The 22,549-nt window shown below is 31.8% G+C and overlaps 3 protein-coding genes across 3 annotated transcripts in view; 2 read left to right on the forward strand and 1 right to left on the reverse strand.

The window, feature by feature from the left end:
- Positions 1–993: 993 nt before the first annotated feature.
- On the forward strand, positions 994–5,199 carry LOC140440312 (protein TEX261). Its single transcript, XM_072530737.1, has 5 exons — positions 994–1,199; positions 1,250–1,329; positions 4,224–4,445; positions 4,504–4,609; positions 4,977–5,199. Exons 1-5 carry the CDS (start codon positions 1,130–1,132, stop codon positions 5,090–5,092), a joined length of 594 nt encoding a protein of 197 aa, XP_072386838.1. The 5' UTR covers positions 994–1,129; the 3' UTR covers positions 5,093–5,199.
- LOC140440311 (zinc finger CCCH-type with G patch domain-containing protein) lies at positions 3,542–8,536 on the reverse strand. The gene is made up of 6 exons (XM_072530736.1): positions 8,263–8,536; positions 7,850–8,212; positions 6,461–6,931; positions 6,121–6,241; positions 5,217–5,704; positions 3,542–3,669 (listed from the first exon to the last, which is right to left on the reverse strand). Exons 1-5 carry the CDS (start codon positions 8,296–8,298, stop codon positions 5,238–5,240), a joined length of 1,458 nt encoding a protein of 485 aa, XP_072386837.1. The 5' UTR covers positions 8,299–8,536; the 3' UTR covers positions 3,542–3,669; positions 5,217–5,237.
- An 84-nt stretch (positions 8,537–8,620) lies between these two features.
- THADA (Thyroid adenoma-associated protein homolog) overlaps positions 8,621–22,549 on the forward strand; it is a 49,668-nt gene continuing 35,739 nt past the window's right edge. The window contains exons 1-9 of the mRNA XM_072530735.1: positions 8,621–8,903; positions 9,591–9,922; positions 13,247–13,493; positions 13,643–13,869; positions 14,995–15,215; positions 15,358–15,542; positions 15,596–15,777; positions 16,925–17,105; positions 21,145–21,693. Coding sequence (XP_072386836.1) covers positions 8,751–8,903; positions 9,591–9,922; positions 13,247–13,493; positions 13,643–13,869; positions 14,995–15,215; positions 15,358–15,542; positions 15,596–15,777; positions 16,925–17,105; positions 21,145–21,693 — 2,277 coding nt within the window. The 5' untranslated portion in view covers positions 8,621–8,750. The remainder of the gene's footprint in view (positions 8,904–9,590; positions 9,923–13,246; positions 13,494–13,642; positions 13,870–14,994; positions 15,216–15,357; positions 15,543–15,595; positions 15,778–16,924; positions 17,106–21,144; positions 21,694–22,549) is intronic.

Raw genomic sequence — 22,549 nt, forward strand, 5'->3', positions numbered from 1 at the left:
AAGGCGATGTAACAGTTATTTCGGTGTAGTCCCCACCTCTTCAGTCGACTCGGGCTGATACAAATTCAAATTCTGAAGGTTCAACTAATGTCTCCAAAAGACTTTCCATGTTAGCTGTTAGAGCACATAGATGCCACTGCTTTGATGGCGAAGAACGATCTGTCCCTCTCGATGTCGTAATGTGCAAAGATCAGTAGCTTTCAGCAAAAGCTGGCTATTGCTCTGTTAAAATAAAAGCAAAATATTATGGCGTTCAAAAGGTTATTGCTCATTTGCCCCTACAAACAACTAATTAGTTTTATAATAATCTACAAAAGTTTCCTATTGTAGATTGTACATACATTAATTTTTATTTAAAAAATAAGTAATTTAGCATATTTGTGTCGGCTACCGTCATGCCCAAATTGGCCTACACAAAACTGGACCATAACAATTATCTACTAATCAACTACAACAATCGATTGCATATTATCATTGTTTAAATAGGACATTTAAACAATGATATTTAAACAATGATGTCCTATTTAAACAAAATGATATTATCATTACTTTTATCTGAATATTTCTCGACTTACTACGTAAAGATAAGTAAAGAAATCCAACATTAGGAACATCTTGATTTCCAATGTATGTACTGTCTAGTTTGGTCAAACTCCTGTAGATGGCAGGATCTAAAAACAGATAAAAATTAAAATCACCATTAGCGTTTATATTGAAACAATAAATGATTATAAAATTATAATTTTGTTAAAATATTTGTCGCAGGCATATATTTAATGGTTAACATAAAGAGTAAAACTTCATTACGTCGAAAAACATTTTAAAAGAATAATAACTGATCTTCAAAATTAGAAGAATCAAATATATTTCAAATTAATTGTATATTTTAAGATAATTTGAGGATCTCCTAATTATCAGATAGTTCTTGCATGGATAACTATCCAAGCACAGTTTGATCCAAATATGACTAACTTCACATTTATAAACGTCACTACACGAACGTCACTCAGTTCAAAAGGTAAACACAGTAGGAGAGAGACCACATCATAAATACTTAGGGTTTTAAAACCCGTAAATAAATAATAATACTTATCATAATATTCAAAAATGATATAAAATTTGCATAAATATGTGGTTTTTAACGTTTATAACATATGTGGCGATAATAATACAAGTTATTTTTGTTACCATTTCTATAGGTTAGTAAAGTGCTCATTGAATTTCTTAAATAAAAAATGCTATTTTTCAGCTGCTGGTTTGTATTATTTGGCAGAATTAGTAGAGGAATATACTACAGTAGCCAAAAAAGTTATTTGGTGGCTAAATGCGGTAAGGCATTTTAAATTAAAACCACATTCTCCTATAGGGTTTTTTTTTAATAATGAGATATATGAGTATATTTTATTTATTTGTTATTATGATTTACAAAATTATGGTGGGTACATAACAAGTTATACTGTTGATAAACCCAGAAAATATGACCCTTTATTCTCTAAATGGGGAATGTACTTTTCAATTTGATTTTTTTGTACTGGCAATGACTTGCAAATATATCACTTCAGGCCTTTTTTATAACAATTTATTAGTTATATTATACAGTGAACAAAGTATTAAAAAAGCAATTAGTACATAGTCTATTAATGGGGGTAGGGTTTTATTTTGCGTTTTTTATTGGATAGTATAACTCTTCAAGAGTATCCAGTTAAAATTTCAGAGTGATTGGAGCAAAATTGATGGAGCTATAAGCATTTATGAGTGAGTGAGTCAGTGAGGTGGGTAAGTGATTGAGCTAAGTTAGTGAGGTGAGTGAGTTGAGTGAGCACTCACATAGAAATTGGAATAAGTACAGTTTAAAGTTTTCATAATTATGAAAAAAATCTCATATTAAAAAAAGACAGAGTTTGTCGAAAACATGAGCAAAAAGATGCTCTAGATATTTTGGCAGGAAGGTCTTTGCTATATTGGCCTAATAGACGATACTGGGTGAATATAAAAAATAAGCTTTTTTTAAACTCATTTTTCTCAGAATATTTTAAGTCAGTGTTCACTGTATCTCCAAAACTACTTGATCGGTCCTTCTCAAATTTTGCACACTTCTTTTACAGATAAATGACTAGGTCGCAACGTCGAGATATCGTCCATTTTGTTGTTATAATTAATTTTACAACATCAAATTAGTCAAATTTTAACAAGTTTTTGAAAATACAAAAAATTTGTCTTTTACTTCTGAAATTTGAAAAAAACATAAAATGAACAATATCTCCACGTTGTGACCTAGGAAAACTCATAAACTAACGAAATCTTTTTGGTTAACAAATAATCCAGTTATAAGTTATGGTGAACACTGCAAAGTAAAATTTTTTTTTTTCATCTTGAAAAATTAGCTATAATTTTCTTAATTTTTAAAATTTTTGTACCAAAATTTCAGATAATACTCTTGAAATGTTGTACTATAATGTACTAATGTTATAAATAAATTTATATTAAACAATTTTTCAAAAAAAAAATATTGAAAATAAACCCTACCCCTTGTCTTAATTTGATATTATGAGTGTATCTGGCAATCCAGAGGTAGATAAAAGAAGGTAAGGAATATGTATTTACGATCTACAACCATTGTGAAAAACCAAAGTTTCAGAAAGGACACTTTGGATTGAATGAGATCACGGGTTACAAATAATAAATGTCTGATATTGATATTTATACTAACCTAGGTACAGTCTATTTGGATTACTTTTATTCTTTAGCAACACATTCATTGATGAGGGTAGAAATTTACTCTTTTAATTGTTTAGATTTATATTCTGTATTTGGTAAAGTATGCATTTGTGGCATATGTAGTTGGTTTTTCTCACTAATGTACTTTACATATATTCAACACTGGCAAAAGCAAACTTATCAAATACTTTCATAGGTGGCTCAAACTAAATGACAGGTAAAGTATTGAATTTTAGAATATTAAGTTCTGTTCTAAGTAATTTTATTAGCATTCTTTCCTCTAATTTTTCTATAGTATTTTAGCAAATGTTTATCATTCTACTCTATGAATATTCAATCAATATTTCTTCTCTCAATACTGTAGACTATTTTCTTCAGAGTCCTCATTTCAATTACTATATAGTGGGTCTATTTAGCCCCCAAATTCACGCAAAATTAAAAGAATAACTTGTAGAATAACACATAAAAAATAACACAGTTTTAATTTTAAAAACTTAATGTATTAAAAATTATAACAACTTTCTAATTACATCTATACATTTGAATAAAACAAAAACGCAGTTTTAAATACTTACTAATACAAAAAAACCTATTTATCACTAGTCTTAACCTTTTTTAACAACTCTAGTCCTTTAGGTTTTAATTTCCTATCCAATATTGCTTTTTTCTTATTCTCAGCGTCTTCTAGCATTTTCTTGTGTCTGTCTACAGCAAAATCTATTTCTTTTGTAAGATTTATGATATCCATCTTTACTTGATGTTGTTCTAAGATCCTCTCTCTTTGGCCTTGTCCATAAGGTGTAATTCTACCATCTAGGAAAGTGTAATCTGGAGAATCAGTTAAAACACCCCATTTGGTAGGATTCATTGGTAAGCCTCGTTCCTTTCTCCATTTTTGTATTAGATTCACAGTACTTGATGTGGTAAAATTCCTTTTTGTTAGTAAAAGATCTGAAACAAGAAATGGATTTGTATTAGGTGTCTTATTACTTAATTCAAAATATTTTTTCTGGTAGCAAACATAATATATATCGTTTATACGTACTCGGGCATAGAGCAGGTCTAATCGCCTGCATTTTTAATTAAAATATATTCGAAAACTTGAAAAATCTTTAATAGTGTGTATATTTTTATTATTGAGGTTAAATTTCGTAGCTGCTCTTCTTTTTGGTAGTGACAGTTGACAAGCATTTTTATACTGACATGTACATTGTTGCCATCTATTTTGCGATGGTCTATGATGCGGATATTAGTTTTTTGGGAAAATTATTATACAAACGTAGTAAAATAGTAGTTTCAAAGAATATAGACGCTAAGCGTCTATATTCTTTGGTAGTTTATTTATATACTATAATATGTTAACGTGGTTATTGATAAATATAGGTAAAAATTTTTTTAGAATTAGCATATTAACAGTATTGCGATACTACTAAAATAATAAAAACTAAAAGAAATTTTTTAAAGCATCCACTCTCGATATTTTTTACAATTATTTTTCTTTCCAGATTACTTTGGGATTATATACTCTGTTATGGATATTTGAAAGTTTTCCAACTTCCGTTGTAGTCTGTGGACTACTTGCTCAGCTAAACCATTTTGTAATATTAAGAAATTTTCCTTATGTAGTGTTCCTATCTTTGGAATTTATCACTACAGTTGTATTTATTATTCTTAACCACTATTTGGCATTCAGCTATTTCGCTACAGTATACCATACGTTTTCGGAGGTAAGAAAATGAAAAAGAAAAACCTTTTGATGTAAATATTTTAACTTTTATTTTTTAGGTACTAGCATATTTCACATTGTTTTTGTGGTTAGTACCATTTGCTTTGTTTGTTTCGCTGTCAGCCAATGACAATGTGTTACCTACAAGTATATCAGAAGGAACAGGTAAATATATAGTTTATTTCAGTATTTTGTGCCTTTTTTTTATGTCAAAATTTAGCGATTTACTTCAAATCATTTGATAGGGTTAAATCCTCCTCATTAACCCGCCGTACGTCACTGTGATAGCAAAAAATTCCTTTTTACCATAATTTTCATGTATTTGGGATTACTTAAACATTCTGCAATATTAAACTAATAACTAATGTTCAAAATTGTATAAATTTGTATTTTGATTTTCGTCACCTAATGGAAAAATTTGATACAGTAGCGCAACATAGGCGTTACATTAAATTTTTAAGAGGTGTATTTTAACACTTTTAATATATTAATATTTTTTACAGATTAACTTTTATTATAATTTTTTTTTTAGATACGGACGTTGTATCAAATTACTTCTCCAAAAGAAAAAAGAAGGTCGGTTTGCTAACAGCATTCAACTACGCTAAGGACTCAATTCTGCCATTAAGAACAAAGAAAGGCTTTTAAAAGACAAATGTTCATAGTTATAAATAATAATTTATTACTTTTAATGTATACTCTTTAACTTATAAAAAACGGATTTGTTTTCTGTTGTAATAAACTCTTAAAAACCACTTTTATGTTTACTTACACTCAAATCTATCTCTAAAGTTTAAAATACCGTCAGTTTCCTCTTGTTTTCTCTCATACCCTGTTCGTTTTTAATCATTTGTGCCTGTTTTTGTAAATTTGTAAGTTCCGCTAGTAACCGAGTGGTTTTTTCTCGTATTTTCTTGTTTATATCGGATGTTTGGTCAGTATGTCGTGCTAAAGAGCTTTGTAATTGGTCCAGCTCTCTTTCAGCTTTTCTTATGTCCTCCTGTATAGTCATACTCTTAATATTTAAATCTCTAGATGATTCTTTCTTTATGTCTTGTCTGGTTTCTAATTTATCGTTTTGGCTACCGGTTGCCTGAACGGTTTTGTTGATAAAGGTAAAAAGGTCTTCTTTTTTCGTATCCCTTTCGTAAGCTTTTCTGCTTTGATTTTCTTGTTTTCGTTGGATACGTTTCATTTTTCGCTCGACGCTGAAGAGATCTTTGTCTCCACCTGATCGTTCCCTGAGATTCATGCAATAATCTGAAAAAAATATAAAGTGGTAAATGACAATAGTAGTAGAGTAAAAATAGATACTACAAGAACCTCATAGTTTAGATTGATTAGACTGATGAGACATTCTTAACATCTCACTCAGAATCATGCTTCAATGTGCATACAGTGAATGAAAAAAAAAACGCCAGAAACAATAAATTTGGATTTGGTGTGGAGCTTCATACGAGAGAAGCACTATTTGGTCTTCAGATACTGCTACAAAAGTACTGAGATCATCGCACAAACTTGTTTGCCTGGTCCACAGTGTTGCAATTTTCTCTGACACAATTTGCAAAATATTGAGAGACATGAAAGCATTCAAAGGACGCTTACATCCGGTAGTGGACAAATTTATATGATCATTGATGACCATGAATTGCTGTCTATTACAATGCTATACTTACCTATAGATTTTCCTGTCGGAAATATAACAGCACTGACAGGATTGATTATACCTTCTGCACGTTTTCCTAAACCAGTTCCTATGATGTATCCCATTTTCATCATTAGTTTTGAGCCCATGCCCTGAAAAACGAAAACTGTATGTAACAATACATCCAACGAACACAAGCCATACTCATCAGTCTTAATCTTGAAAATATTCATGAAGGTGTAGAATAGAGGTAGTTATGATAAAATTGTTAGATATACAATTAACCTATTACTAAAAGCTGAGATGTCACAGAAATATTATAAGCACATGCTTTTTTATTAGTAACTGAATAGTTTACTGATATAACTTACCTTTGTGTGTTTTTCCCAATCACCCATTCTCTGATCCATTGGTTTAACAGTCAGGCTCATATTGATAATATCTTCCTGATTACTTTCGGCTTCTAAATTCTCATTATCGTCAGTATCATCTCCATCATTATCATCGTCACTACTTCCATTACAATTTTCCAATGGACAAATATGTTCTAAATTCACTTCTTGTTCCTTTCGACTATTATCAAATTTGACTAGACATTTATCTACATGTATACTCTTAATATGTGCCCTGTACCATAAGTTATTATTTTGTTTTGCCAGTACTGAACTACCGACTTCCAGCTGGTCAAAATTTGGTTCTACATATTCCTGAAGACTTGAATAGGGTACTATTTCTCCATGAGAAAATTTGCACTGCTCCTCTGAGAATTTACAATCTGAGTTGTAGTAGAAAGGACAAGGTAGCATTTCTTGATGGGTGGGATTTATAAAAAGGACCTTTACCTAGAAAGTAAAAGGCTTTTACTAAACAATTTCAGAAAAAAAGATCATTGATGCATAAATAAACAGACAGAAGAAGATATGTAACACATTCAGTTCTGCATTGGTGGAATGAAGAGATACAACAAAAAACGCAGAGTGATCAAGTGCAAGGTGAATATGGAAAATCTTGTTGACATTTTTCCTTTCCAGGGAAACTAAAACAACTGTGCACAATAGAATATTTTATGCTGCCACAATAATTTCATCATAAGGTAACTATTGGCAGCTGGACCTGGTCAATGAAGATACAGCAACAGGAATTTATAGGGTATATCAAATTATTAAGGAAGGTAATGCAGGGGAGAATTGAAGGCAGAAGAAGCGTAGGACACCTAAAATCTCTTGGCTACACAATCTCCATGAATAGTTTAGATACAGTTCAATTGAACTATTCAGGTGCGTAACCAACAAAATTGTAATTGCCAAAATGATTTCCAACCTCTGATAGGAGCAAAACTTGAAGAAGAAGAATGTGTAGATTACATACATACATTCAGTATGTATGAGGTGTTAATTAATTTTATCTGCTATTCAAACAGACTTGAACTTTTCCAACTGAATTTTCAATAGAAACACTAAATTATGTGAAATATCTGTGAATAAGGGTTTGATACAACTAAGGGTTAAGAGAAAAGGGAAGAGAATTACAAGATGTACTGGGTTAGATAATAATAACACCTTACACCTCCATTTTCTGACGAAATGACGCCAGTTATATATCTATAATTTCCTTAGCAAAGAATGTTGGCTAAATGTTAAGAAAATGGATATATCTAATCTAAGAAAATAAGCTTATAATACAGTATCTATCTATGTATAAAAATTACTATATAAAATATTCTGAATTAAAGGAGTTAACAGGAAAGTTAAAAATGATACCTTAAGTTCTTCGTTTTCATTAGAGACCACTGAACATATCATAGCATTGTGGTACGTAACATTGCCCCAATGATGGTGATGTGGAGCCTTACATTTCTTCCCTTCGATCTCTTCTAAATTAATTTGTTTATTACATTCGCTTGTATCCTTAATACTTTTAGTCTCCACTGCTCCTTCTTTTTCCATTTCCTCCATAAACGCTGCGAATTCATCATCAATGCTGTTAGTACAAGTGTTTAATTTTTCGCTGCTATCCTCGGTAGTCAGTTCTAACAATTCTTCAATGTTGGCTTTTAACGTGAGTAGTTCCTCCTTTTCTGACCCTTCTGAGCAAGAACATAGTGTGTTATTTATCTGAATCAACTAAAAAGATAATCGTAAATGATATGATAAACCTAAAGGAACAAGCAAACCTGTTGTTGATATAAATTTAATTCGTCAGGATCCATATTTATATGTCAAAATTATATATACATTTATTACTATTTATTTAATTAAAACTGAAACATTTTTAATATGTTTTTCATTTCATCTCAATCACCAATCACAATGGTTTGGCCTTTTACTAATAGAATAGGTTGTCAAAATTCTCACTTTCATATTGATCAACATTATAAATATAGATATTTAATTAGTTTGATCTATACTAACACACACTCAACATCGCTTATTTCATAAAAATAATTTGTAAAAATTTATAAACAGAGTAGATAAAAGAAATTAGCATATACAATGCCCAGTAGTTCAAATGTAACATTGACAGATGCTTTGACATTTCCATTTCCAAGGTTTTTCATTTTCACGTTTTTATTGATGCGATAGCATGGTACCGCATGGAAATTATTTAGTTTTTGTGGAATGTACATGTTGCTTCTAGATTTCTTTAATAAAATATTATAAAATGCCGTTTTTATGGGAGGATGTGAAGGTGGAGGGTTTACAATTCGTATTTTTACCCTTTGAGGTTATCCAAGATGAGCGGCTCAAAAGTGTTTTATTGCAACTAGAAAATAATACTAAAGAAAATGAACAGAAAGAGCTTATGAAAGAAATTGTGAGTGTATACAGCTAGAAGAATGTAACAACGATTTAACATTTTTGTCTATGGGTTTCAAAAAATGTTCTAAAAAGAATTTTTAGAAGTTGTGTGTGTGGTTGGAAATATGACTGCGAAGTTATAGAAGATGAGTGTAAAAGATTTCTCTAAGTTTATCTAAAATACATATTTAATTAAGGTGAACAATGCGGTAGGAAAGCTTAGTATATCTAGAAAGAATGTTAACCTTACTGGAATGAGTTTTGAAGACACTCATGTCTTGATTTCTGTTATTATTGATATATAATTTATATAATCATTGTAATTTTCTTTTCTGTAAATCAGATTTTTACAAATTTAAAATATTAATTTTTCTGGACTGTTTTTCTTAATTTTTTTTTTGCTGTTTCTAAGTTATTTTTTATAAATTCAGATATCAATTTCCCCCATTTATATATTCCCTTTGCTTTTTGAGCATTTCTATTTGTTTTTTTACTCTTTTTCAATCTTATAATTGTTCAAACTTCTTAAAATCACTTATGCCTGTTTTTGTTTACCAAATGCATACTAATCCTGATTTGATGTCCTACACCATAGAATTATCCTATAGTTGTGTGATATGATGTCGATACGGCACAAATATTTTCAAAAATTATTTGTAATTTAATGAGTTAATTTTTTTATTGTTTTTATTATCTTTTTCAGACGGATTTTTGCAAGACTAAGGACAATATTAATTCTGAATTAATCTGGTGCATCATGGATCTTCTAATTAAGTACAGTTCAAAAAAGGTTTTAAAGAAATATCTCCTGGATATTATTACAAAAAATGATTTAACAGATGTTATTATTACGAGTACTGTTTCCCATATTTTAGCCGCAATTGAAGTACACAAAAAATGCAACATCAAACTGGGCACAGACTTCTTAAATTTTATATACATCATTCAGAATTCTACCACATTTAATAATGATCTTAATAAATATTTGTTTCCATTGTATGTTGCTCTTTATGATGGGTTTGTGGATCAACTAAAGTAAGTAAGATAATTATTTTAGCACTTTAAAAATATAAGTATATTTAAGCATTTTCTACAGTATCATCATATTGTATGAAATAAATAAAAGCAGAGACTTTTTAATGACTAGGAAGCTGATGTTGATAGTTCATTTACTTCATTATTTATTTCATTTTTTGGTTTTGTGAAAGGTAAACTTTAAGTGTATCAAGAAAATTTGCAAAAGCAAATGTAAAATAAAAAAAATAGTGTCTTAAATATAGGCTGTCCTTTTGTTTTTGTGACCAATTTTCTTATCAGTCTTACATCTATTTTTTTTCTTTTTTTTATCATATTGCCCAAACTTCAAGACATTTTTAATTGTTCTTGCACACATGAAGATTAAATACTGTCTACATACATTTCCAGACTTTTATTAAATCTAAATAGCAAATAAGTCTATATGGTCTATGAACTACAATACAACTCAAAGAACCCAACATTTGAAAATCATATAAATACAAATTTAACTTAGCTCAGAGAAATCAGCAAAAAAGTTACTTATCCTACAGTTTATTAAGTGTTGGTTTTTAGTTATTAGCAATAAAAAAATGCAAATATGTTTGCAGTGTTCACCTGCCAGTAAAAATTAAAACAAAACAAAAAGCAAAATAAAATTGTGTTTTCTGCTTGTTGATATATTTTTTGTTGCTTAGAAAACTGCAAGTCCAAAGTTCTTAAGTTTAATAAATTTTATGAACTATTATAAAAATCAACTTGCATTCTAGCTACTTTCAGAAATGTGATAAAAATTTTAGAGCATTTCATCTAATCATTTAAATGTTATTTAAAATTGTTTATGTTTAGCGCAAGTGGTAGGATGCTTGCCTCGCATGCCGGTGGTCCGGAGTTAGAATCCTACCGCCGGCAAGAATAACTAGACATTTTTAAAAATGTCTATAGGACCCAGGTCGACTCAGCCTGAATAAAATCAGTACCTTGGGTAAAACCAGGGGTAATAATAGGCGGTTGAAGCGTAGCACTGGCCATGTTACCTTCCTTGTATACCGTAGGCCCTAGATATAGCAGACTACCCTGCTATACTCCCAAAGCTGCGAGCGGTATAAAACGGGAGACCATTATATTAAAATTGTTTATCCCAGTTAGCATATATTTCGCATTTACATAAGCCAAAAAAAATTTAAGTTGCAATAACTCTAAAGTTATGTTATTAAACAGTAAGAGTCATATTAACAAAATTAATTAAAAACAGGAAGAAAAAATTATTCTTATTATTGCAAAATTGCATTATGATTATGATTTTTCCTTATAAACCTTTAAAGTAACTTTTTCATTAATTTCCCAGAAAAATCTGTTTATATTCTTAAATTGGCATTTTTTGCCATTTAAAGAAAAAATGTATAAGTTAGGAAAAGGGTCAGAAGACAGGAAAATAGAAAGACAGTAATAAGTTACATAAATATGAAAATATATTGGAAGAAAAAAGGTACAGCTCCAAAAAATTCCACACAAAACAGTACAAATAATTCAAAAAGAAACTCGATCCAGAAATGGAAATCAGCAATGGAAATATAACTAAATACTTGGCTCTGTATTTCAAAGATCAAATAGTCTCAACAGTACACTGAATCAAGGGGGATTTTACTTTTCAAAAATAACAGTTGAGAATGTTCTCCAAAGCATTAAAAGACTAAAACCAAAAAAGCCACAGGTAATGACAATATACCAGCATACATTTTTAAAGGTTGTGCAGAGACTCTTTCTGTCCCTCTCACACTAATTTTTAATTGGTCTCTTAAGCAAAGTAAATTTCCAGATAGCTTAAAGCATGCAGTTATAGCACCTATATTTAAATCTGGTAATGTTGAGAACTGTAGGCCTATATCTATCATCAATTCAATTGCGAAGATATTCGAGAGTGTGCTTTATAACAATATTTTGAATTACTTTGGAGATAGGTTCTGTCCAGTACAACATGGTTTTTTTACCAGGGAAGTCCACTGTGTCAAATTTGTGCGTTTTTGCAAGTTTTACAGTAGAGGCCATAAATAATAAAACTCAGCTGGATGTCATTTTTACCAACTGTACCAAAGCTTTTGATAAGATTGATCACTCTATACTTATTGAAAGCTAAACAAATTTGATTTTGATTCTGAAGCATGTATGCTTATGAGGTCATATCTTAAAGTGGGGAACAGTTTATCTAAGCCATTTATGTCGACATCAGGTGTACCACAAGGTAGCAACTTTGGTCCTCTTCTGTTCACTATATTTATTAACGATTTGCCTCACTGTGCGAAGTTTTCGACAAGCCTGCTATTTGCAAATGATTTTAAGATTTTTCAAGAAATTTCAACTCTGCAGGACTCTGAGATGCTGCAATGTGATCTGAACTCAGTAAGTGGTTCGATGATAGTAAAATGTTTCTAAACACTTCTAAATGTCATGTTTTTACTATCACTCGAAAAACACAATACATGGAGAACCAATACAAAATTTCTAGCACTGTACTTGGAAGAAATAACACTTGCAAAGATCTTGGAGTAATGTTTCAGCAAAATTTGAGATTTAATGAATATTATCGGATCATCATTGGAAAGGCATACAGAACTCTTGGCTTCATAATTCGTAATTCAAAATTTTTTAAAAGATTTGAAACTCTAATATTTTACAATGCACTGGTAAGATCTTACTTGGAGTATGCCTCTATTATATGGGCACCACAAGCCAAATTCAATGTTGATCTGATTGAAAAGGTTCAAAAACGATTCTGTAGTTTTCTTTATGTCAGTAAGTTTGGTATATATCCGTACATGATTTTCTATAATACTATGTTAACTTGTTTTAAAGTTCAGCGACTGGATAATAGAAGAAATTTTCATTCAGCCCTTTATATTTACTATGTTGTAAATCACATTAAATATAAAGATTGCTTTTTTATAAATAATATTAAATTTAATGTTCCAAAAATAGATCTAAGAATTAATAACAAACAGCTGTTCTCAACTAATAAGACTGATTGTTCACCCATAAATAAGATGTTAAAAGAATGTAACAATGTGATAATTAACTGTGATATAGACTTTTTAAATTCTTCTGTGAATGAAATAAAAGTTGCTTTTGAAACAAATTTCTAGCCTGCAAAAGTTGACTTAAAATTTAATTTAGATGTATAGTGTTTTTTACTTGTTTTATTCTGTCTAGGTTTAGTTTTTAATATAGTTATTAGTTTTTAGCAGTAGTAAGCACTCTTTTAATGTAACATTTTAACAAAGTGCTGTCATTAACGGACTATTTCTATGAGCTATTAGAGAAAAAACTTTTCAGCATTTCTGTTTTCAGGTCAAATTTTACAAATGTCTCATCATTGCTGGAAATGATCAATATTGTCCTCAAGCAGATTTTATCGATTTTTGTTAGGGATGTTCCATATATTAGGACAATGTCAGAAAAGTTCAGAATGAAACTCATTTTGTTGTCTCATCAAGTTATTGTTTGTGAGAAAGTTGGATTCGATATTAAAACGAAAGCTGGATTAATTTTAGCACATTCCTTCCAAGTAGTTCCTGAAGAATTGTTAGTTAGTGTGGTAAGTATAGATTTTTTAGTGGTATGGCTCTAAAAATAGGTAGGCAACTGGTTAGTGTGCCGTTAGTAAAGTTTTTTACAGTTTTTTATGTATATAAATATATATATATATATATATATATAAATATATTGTCTGTCTATAATTTTCAGAAACATAAAGATTGTATCGCCTTAGAACTTTTAGAAGAATATAATCCAGAAAAGAAACTGTTATTAGGAGACCATGAATTGAGTGTTTTTACAGAATGTGAACAATTAGTAATTACTTATGGATCCATTTTGAATGTTGTGCCAAAAGAAAAGATGTGTCAAGTTAAAATTGGTGATAAGACATTATTGTGTTTGGTTTATGAAGGTCTTCTCGAATGTGCTAAAAGGTAAGCATTTTTTTTAAATCCAAAAGCAGTTTCTTTAAGTGTTGATGATATTTTACGAAGTTTATTTGATAATTATGAAGCATGAGTGAGTATGCTTTGTATGTTAAAGACAAATTAGACATTTGTTTTTACACTAAAAGTCTTTTAACACATTGCATGCAGATGTCCGATCATGAGACTTATACTATGAACTGAAACTTATTTATTAATCAAAATGCTCTGTAATAGTAAGAAAATGAAGCTGTTAAATAACACAGATGTGAGTTTATTAGAAAATAATACACCATTTTCAAAGACATAAATTTAGCAATTCTTCCTAGCATGACCACTGCTGGAGATATTTAATGACATATCTGTAATGTGTGTAGTTCCCAAGTAAGTTGTTCATCTATATACAATCCAAGATACTTGATCATCTCCTTTTTATTAAATTTCAACTTCCCAAACTTCAACTGCATCTCCATCTGTGCATGTAAATTGAAATTATCATATAACTGCACTCTTTCATATTAAGTGAGAGTTTGTGATACAATCTACTCATCTATTTCTATTAAGTCGTTTTCTACATCAGTTTCTAATTTTCTTGGATTTTTATTGGCACAGTCATCAGCATACAGATACAACATTAACTGCAGCAGTAAATTGGATAATGAATTCATATAAATTAGGAAAAGTGTTGGTCTCAATATAGATCCTTGAGGAACTCCACATGAAATATTCTTTTCATATTCTGCTACTCAAATAGTCCCTCAACCAAACTAAAGCCATTCCAGTTATCCCATATTGTTCAAGCACTAAAATAAGTAAGTCATGGTCAACTGCATTGAAAGCTTTTTGCAAATCCAATGATACAAATACACAGTTTAACCGTATATCTAATTTGTTGTATATGTTTGTAATTAAGTCAGTACTAGCAGAGACTGGTTGAATTATGTCTAAAACCATATTGCCTGTTAAACCAGTAGCTGTATAAGAGATGACTCAAGGTTAAAGATTGAATAGATTGTAAATTTGCAATAATCAAGCTATAATCAGTTTCATAGCAGAATAAATATGCAGATTATGTATAACAATAATTTTCTAATGGAGTATAAACCAATTAATAATTGTTTCATATGGTTCTAGATCGACCAGTATTTCTCATCTCATAGTCGAAATCAGTAGAACTCTCTCTATCATTAGTAAACACATGAAAAACGTTCCTGCGGAGCATATAGAACCTCTGTTCATTCAAGGGATCTCATTTGTGTGGTCACACATTGAACACTTCGTTGACAGTGTTCGGAATTATACCAGGCAGTTTTTCGCTGAGCTAGTGATTATTGCAGCTATTCATAACAATAATGGTAAGCTTATTTATAATATTTCATTAGTTTTTTAATGTACAGGTCATATATTGTAATATACCGATAACCAAGTACAGAGTACACATTTTTACCATGATTTTGTGCCATCTAGTATTAGCAGTTGACGATGAACTAATTTTAGGTTGTCCTCAACTATTGAGCAAGCTAATCGAAAACATCAAACTCGCCGGTACTAAACAGAAATTCAAGTTCGTAGCGTTAGAGCACATTTCCGCCCACATCGGCTGTGCGTATCTCTTGGAGCAATTTAAAAATCTCGTAGAAGATCTTCTGAAAGTAATCTCGGAGCCGACCATCTCAGAGGAGGTACATCTTAAACAATTCACATAGGTAGGTATTAAACAAAATAATGTTGTTAGGTTTGTAAAACATACATGGCTATGATGGAGAAACATTTCCAAGAAATCGACGCGGAGTCCTGGATAAACACTTGGATAACTCCACCTACGAGGCTGTTAACCATATGCTCGCATTGTACTCCGTTGTGTCAGAAGATTATTACGAGGGCCTTCCAGTTACATCCTGCAGTTTTGCGAATCGTGTAAGTATATAATTATTATGTTTGATTGAGATATATATATATATATATATATATATATATATATATATATATATATATATATATATATATATATATATATATATATATATATATATATATATATATATATATATATATAATAAAATTGACATAGTTGTAAAGAAAATTCCGTCCGAAATTTCGCCATCTGTTGGCTGTGTACAAAGTTGTGAAACCATCCAAGTTATCTTAATCGCATTTTTTAGTCACGACCATATTTTATTTAATTCTGCTGTGTCAACTTGTGCAGTTAAAACCAGTGAATGTGAATCCAAACCAGTTCAGTCTCATATTTTTTTCAACCACAAATATTTCCAACTCCTTGATGCATGCGTTAATTCGTCCAGGGTATTTTTAAGAGTCTTCTTTAAATATACATTTCAAAGACTTCTAAGCACCTTAAAGTGTTGAATGTAAGCGTCCAGTTTTCACACCATATATCATATAAGAGAACGGTGTAAACATACACTCAGATGCAAAAAAACGCAGTGGAGAATATTTTGGTCAAATTCAAAGTATTTCAGTTTTTTTTTATTTTTAGCTCTATATTGATGATTTTTTTAGCACACTGTAAAAATTTATAAATTTTAATGTAGTATAGTGAGTTATTTAATAAAATTTGTGTGCTAAAAAATCATCAAACTAGGGCTAAAAATAAAAAAATTGAAATACTTTGAATTTGACCAAAATTTTCTCCGTTGCATTTTTTTTGCATCTGAGTGTAGTTTGTTTAGAAATTTCTTAGCGCTAGGGAGAGAATAGTAGTACATATGATTTGTAAAAATTCTTTAATACAAGTAGGGTTACCTCTCACTCTTACAAACATTTTTTGTACGCTCCTGGAAAACCAAGAATAGCGCTGAATCGTCGTCACCATTGCTTGAATTTATTGTCCAAAATTTTGAAACTATACTATAAAAACGATTATTGGTAGTGTTTACTTTAAGATCCAATTGATCTCCTTCCCGAATTACCTTACTTAAAAGTTTTTGAAGATCTTCCGGTTTAAAAAAATTGTAGTTTGTAAATTTCTCGACGTTTAAATTATTTTTAATTACATAATTGTACTAGGTAATTTTTAAATAATTTCATCGTCGATTCGTTTTAGTTTTCCCAATGATTACATAGGTAACGTACAAGAATGTGGTGTTCTACTAAAATGTTTACAATACGCTCGCCAAAATGGGATGGAACTAACGATGGACACCAAAGAAAACACTTCCCTGTACTGGCGCGGATTGATCGACAAAGAAAAACTCGAAAGTTTTATGATCCATCAAAAAGAAGAGGTAAGTTGTGTTAATGTCTATTGATTTTATGTGAACTTTAAATTGCCAAAAAAGTTGGCTACATTTGCATGAACACAAACACTTTTCTGGAATATTAAATTAAATTAATGTGCATAATAATGTACATAAAATGCGTAAGGAAAATCTTTTCTTATAATACTTTGAACACCACCTTTTCTCCCTTACATTACAGCCGCTCCTTCATAGACCTACTAGCTGATTTACGGAAATATTAAGCAGTTCCAACTCTTTTCTAATTTCTGTGGCTATGTCACGGGCACTATGTGAAACAGGTAACATATCTTAAAATAATAACAAGTGGCGAATGGGTAAAAACCTCATTAGTTTCGTCACACTGAATGGATACAAACCGTGCCTCTCAAACCTATTTTTTAATCTCTGGCAAACAGTTACAATAGCTTATATGTCATTTTGAACTGATTTTAACGTACCTTTAAAAACATTATTTCCCTGCAAATGTTGTTTCATAGCCATATCTTTCTGATACAAAATCAATGAGGCCCTGTATATTCCTAGATTTAAGCTTTCTGATGGCTCGTCTTCTTCTTCTTAGCCGTTGACCTGATGCAGGTATCGTGATATCATGAAGCTATTAGCTAAATTTCCCAATGTTACTCCACGTTTTTCTATCTTCTGCCGTTCTAGCACATTCTGACAATGGAGCGTGTATCGTGTGGGAGATCTACCTCTATTTCTTTTGCCTTCTACTTTTCCCTGGATGGTAAGTTTTTCAAGACCATTTCTTCGAAGCACATGTCCAAAATAGCTGATTATTTGTTCTGATATTTGTGTTCTTAGTCTTTTCTTTATGTTTAGCTGGTCCAGTATGGATTCATTTGTTCTTCAGGCCACCCATGGTATTCTCAGCATTCGTGTCCAGCAGTACATCTCAAATACATCTATGTTCTTTTTGTCTTTCTCAGTAAGGGTCCAGCATTCCGACGCATAAGTAAAAACTGGAAAAACTAGACTTCTTACTAGTCTCATTTTTGTATCGGTAGTTATTTCATGGCTTTTCCAAATTTTTGTTAATTTTGCCATAGCGCTTTTTGCGATTGCTGACCGCCGCTTTATTTCTTCAGTACAGCCTCCTTTGTTGGTTATTAATGAGCCCAGATACACAAATTTATCTACAGCAGCGATATTGTTTATCATGACTAGATGATTTTGATTGTTGTTAGCTCTGTCAATTATCATGATTCTCGTTTTATCTCTGTTTATTGTAAGGCCCATCGTTAAGCTTACGTCTTCTATCCGTTGTAGCAGGTGAATCAATTCAGCTTCAGAACTAGCGAGGATAGTAGTAGTATGGCTCGTCCAGCTCGCCCAACAGATGGCTCGTCATGTCCCCTCAAAGCGATTTCGAATACGCCACAAAATTTTACACAATCAATAAGACAAGATAAAATGTAACGATTGTTTTTAACCTGCTCGTTAAAGTCTTTTATTGATTTACGATAGCCAGAATCTAATAATTGGCGAATTGAATCAATATTGCTATATCCGAGAGTTGCAATTCATTTTTTAAATAAATATAAAAATAATAAAAATAAAAATAAATTCGCCTCCGTCTATAATTTTGCTGTGTATACATAAAGCCTTTTCCCTTAGAATCGGGCCGCTAATAGTTGTGCCCCTTCGCCGTTCTTGAAGGAATCACAACCAAAGAGCTTCACCTACTATCTCGAATTTCGTTTTTTTTTTAGTGCATCTAGTTTTTAGATTCTTATCTGATTTCATTTGGGCGCAGAAATCCTCGATTGAACACCGATCCCTTCGTTAGTCATTTACTGTACTTTTCCCCATATTCAACTCTGAAAAAATTTTCTTTATCGATTCACCTTTCTCGATCCGTTTAAGCACACATGACGTTTTTTCATCGTCACAATCACACATTTACGCTTCTCACTCATTTTCGCACAAGACGAATTCAATCCTCCTCGAAAGCAAAAACAGAACTGACAACTGGCAAGGAGGAGCGAGAGACTGGTTAATACGACGGCCGGTTAATGCGGGACCGGTTAAGAGGGAGTCTACTGTAGTTGGAAGTTTTTTTTATATTGTTCAACTTTACAACAACGATTAAACTTTTGTTTCGGCCGAGGTGGTCCATTCTTTTTTAGAATAAGTCGATCTTACTAATAGTCAAATAACTAATAATCCTAAAACTATTAATATTGTATTTAACTAATTCCCACAACAGACAATATCAAACTGAATCGCAACGCTTCGGTCTCTTTGTGTAATGCACAGATCCTCAGTGTTTTAAATAGGCGAATCGCTGGTCTCACGGATTTTAAGATTTCTCTTTCTAACTACAGGGTTATTGTCTACTGTCTGGGTTCAATTTGAATTCCGTACTTGGTACGTGCATCCAACGGCGTAGTGCAAATAAATATGATTAATAAATAAAGTTATATTTTAATAAAATACACTGGAACAACTGTTGGAAAAGAAAAAGGCAAAAAATAGAGATATACACTTGGCATTTGTGGACCTGAGAAAGGCGTATGACTCTGTACCAAGGTCAGAACTATGGGAGGCAATGTACAAATTAGAAATACAGACGGAGCTCATAGAAGCTACAAAAGCTCTGTATAAAGAAAATAAAGTGTCCATTAAAATGGGAACAAGAATCATAGGAGACTTCACCACAACAAAAGGGCTCCTGCAGGGTTGTTCCACATCTCCAACCCTATTCAAAATATACTTATAGAAAAAGCCTTGACTACATGGAAAAGAAAATGCGAAGGCATGGGAGTACCGGTACGGAACGAATACCTATATACGTTAAGCTTTGCAGACGATCAGGTAGTGATTGCACAAGACCAAGACGACCTCAGCTACATGATGAAGAAACTACAAGAAGAATATACCAAGGCTGGCCTAGATATTAACCTCGCGTAAACAGAGTACCTATCTACAAGTGAAGAAGACATAGAAGATCTACAGATTGATGACAACGTAACAATCAAAGGAAAGGATAAATTCAAATACCTGGGGTTTATAATCACGAAAAAGGCAACAACAGAGGAAGAAATTACACAAAGATTAGGACAAACAAGAACAGCAATCCGACAACTAACTCAGTATGGTGGGATAGACACCTAAATATGAAGACAAAAACGCAGATTTATAAAACATTAGTGCGAAGTATTATGACATATGGGGCTGCAAATTGGATCATAAACAAGAAAAACAGCAGTAAGATAGTAGCAACAGAGATTGAATGCCTGCGAAGATGCTGCAGAGTAACAAGAATGGATAGGAGAAGCAATGACGAAATAAAGCAAAGAACATCAATAGAAACAGACATACTAACATGTATAGAACAAACAAGATTAAAGTGGTATGGACATGTAAGAAGAACTAGCGACAGCAGATGGATAAAGAGAATAACCGAATGGAGCCCCATAGGAAGGAGGAAAAGAGGACGACCCCGAAAATCCTGGAGGAACGAAGTAGACGACGCCATGAGTAAGAGAGGCCTAAACGATGGAGAATGGAACAACAGAGAGAGATGGAAACGGTTGAGCGAGGGAAGGCAGTGAATACTGTAGAATACCTGAATACATAACAAATACCAAACATCACCCACTCTATACAAAGAGGATTATCTCAATTTTTCAGAGAAATAAAAAAGTTCCTACTGTTCTAGTGTTATAATAGGAAAACTGTTACTAACTGGAAAATTATTTTGTATAAATATGTAGTACCCTGCATAAGGTATATATATATAATATACAATTTTTAATGAGACTATAATATTTAGGAGATTTAAAAAAAAACTGTATTTTAATGAAATTTTGTTGGGTGTTCATTGTACAAGTGAACCAATGAAGTAACCGCTCACGATTTTGAATATTTTTGACAGTTTATTCGAATAAATAGTACGTAGAAACTTTTTGAGTATTTTAAGTTTCTTGATTTCAATATTTTTTTTATCGAGGCGCATTTTGACAGTTTTATTTTCAATGCCAGAGTAAAGCACAACCTAATTAATCATTTTGTTTCGTAGATACGAGTTTTCGTGTTGGCGGCGCTGGTAGAAAGCCAAAAAACGACTGAAATTTTCCTAAACTGGGAATTAAAATACCTGCTTAAATATTTGTGCTATAACATCACTTCGCAAATTCCGCACGTCAGAAAACAAATATCGTCGTACTACAAAAAAGCACTGTTCAGGTTTAACGCCGGCTTCCAAGTTATTACAAGAAACATAGGTTTGTTAAAAAGAAAAGTTGACGCCGGTGACACATTCCAAGAGACGCTTAACGCCCTAACAGTCTACCAAGAACTCGGCGAGTCCTACAGCAAATTTCTGCAACATTTCACGAAGTATCTCATCGGGAATCTAACGTTCGATTCGAACTTTCCGAGACGATCGATCAGTTTGGAGTTGTTATTGTTTATTCATTGTTTTGTAACTGTGGAACAGTGGCAGAAGTTTTGGACTGAGGACGATGTTAAGAACTGCCACAGCATTTTATTCGACACGTACGAATCGAATAAGAAAATGGCCGCTATACTATTACATAATTTACCTTTCAGCCACATTGGATTCACGGTAAGTAGACATGATTTGATTATTTGTTGTTTTATCATTTTTTTATTATTAATTATACCAAAATAGTACGTCCAAGCTGAATCCTATATAAACGTCTTATAAAGAACACTGCTTTTCACGTCACTTGTTACGCTATACCTCATAAGTACAATTTAAATACGACAATTTAAGTTATTTACTATCTATATATATATTTAGGGATTCTACAGTATTCACTGCCTTCCCTCGCTCAACCGTTTCCATCTCTCTCTGTTGTTCCATTCTCCATCGTTTAGGCCTCTCTTACTCATGGCGTCGTCTAGTTCGTTCCTCCAGGATTTTCGGGGTCGTCCTCTTTTCCTCCTTCCTATGAGGCTCCATTCGGTTATTCTCTTTATCCATCTGCTGTCACTAGTTCTTCTTACATGTCCATACCACTTTAGTCTTTTTTGTTCTATGTATGTTAGTATGTCTGTTTCTATTGACGTTCTTTGCTTTATTTCGTCATTACTTCTCCTATCCATTCTTGTTACTCTGCAGCATCTTCGCAGGCATACTCTGTTGCTACTATGTTACTGCTGTTTTTCTTGTTTATGATCCAATTTTCAGCCCCATATGTCATAATACTTCGCACTAATGTTTTATAAATCTGCGTTTTTGTCTTCATATTTAGGTGTCTATCCCACCATACTGAGTTAAGTTGTCGGATTGCTGTTCTTGTTTGTCCTAATCTTTGTGTAATTTCTTCCTCTGTTGTTGCATTTTTCGTGATTATAAACCCCAGGTATTTGAATTTATCCTTTCCTTTGATTGTTACGTTGTCATCAATCTGTAGATCTTCTATGTCTTCTTCACTTGTAGATAGGTACTCTGTTTT

This window comes from Diabrotica undecimpunctata, chromosome 4 (assembly GCF_040954645.1).
Source record: "Diabrotica undecimpunctata isolate CICGRU chromosome 4, icDiaUnde3, whole genome shotgun sequence".
NCBI classification, from domain to species: Eukaryota; Metazoa; Arthropoda; class Insecta; order Coleoptera; family Chrysomelidae; genus Diabrotica; species Diabrotica undecimpunctata.

Excerpts from the sequence above, each read along its gene's own strand:
- LOC140440312 (XM_072530737.1), top strand. The coding sequence starts at position 1,130 with ATGTGGTTTTTAACGTTTATAACATATGTGGCGATAATAATACAAGTT. Across the intron at positions 1,330-4,223 it reads TTATTTGGTGGCTAAATGCG|ATTACTTTGGGATTATATAC; the intron begins GTAAGGCATTTT and ends TTTTCTTTCCAG. Across the intron at positions 4,446-4,503 it reads TATACCATACGTTTTCGGAG|GTACTAGCATATTTCACATT; the intron begins GTAAGAAAATGA and ends TTTATTTTTTAG.
- LOC140440311 (XM_072530736.1), bottom strand. The coding sequence starts at position 8,298 with ATGGATCCTGACGAATTAAATTTATATCAACAACAG. Across the intron at positions 6,932-7,849 it reads ATGAAAACGAAGAACTTAAG|GTAAAGGTCCTTTTTATAAA; the intron begins GTATCATTTTTA and ends TTTACTTTCTAG. Across the intron at positions 6,242-6,460 it reads ATTGGGAAAAACACACAAAG|GGCATGGGCTCAAAACTAAT; the intron begins GTAAGTTATATC and ends TTCGTTTTTCAG.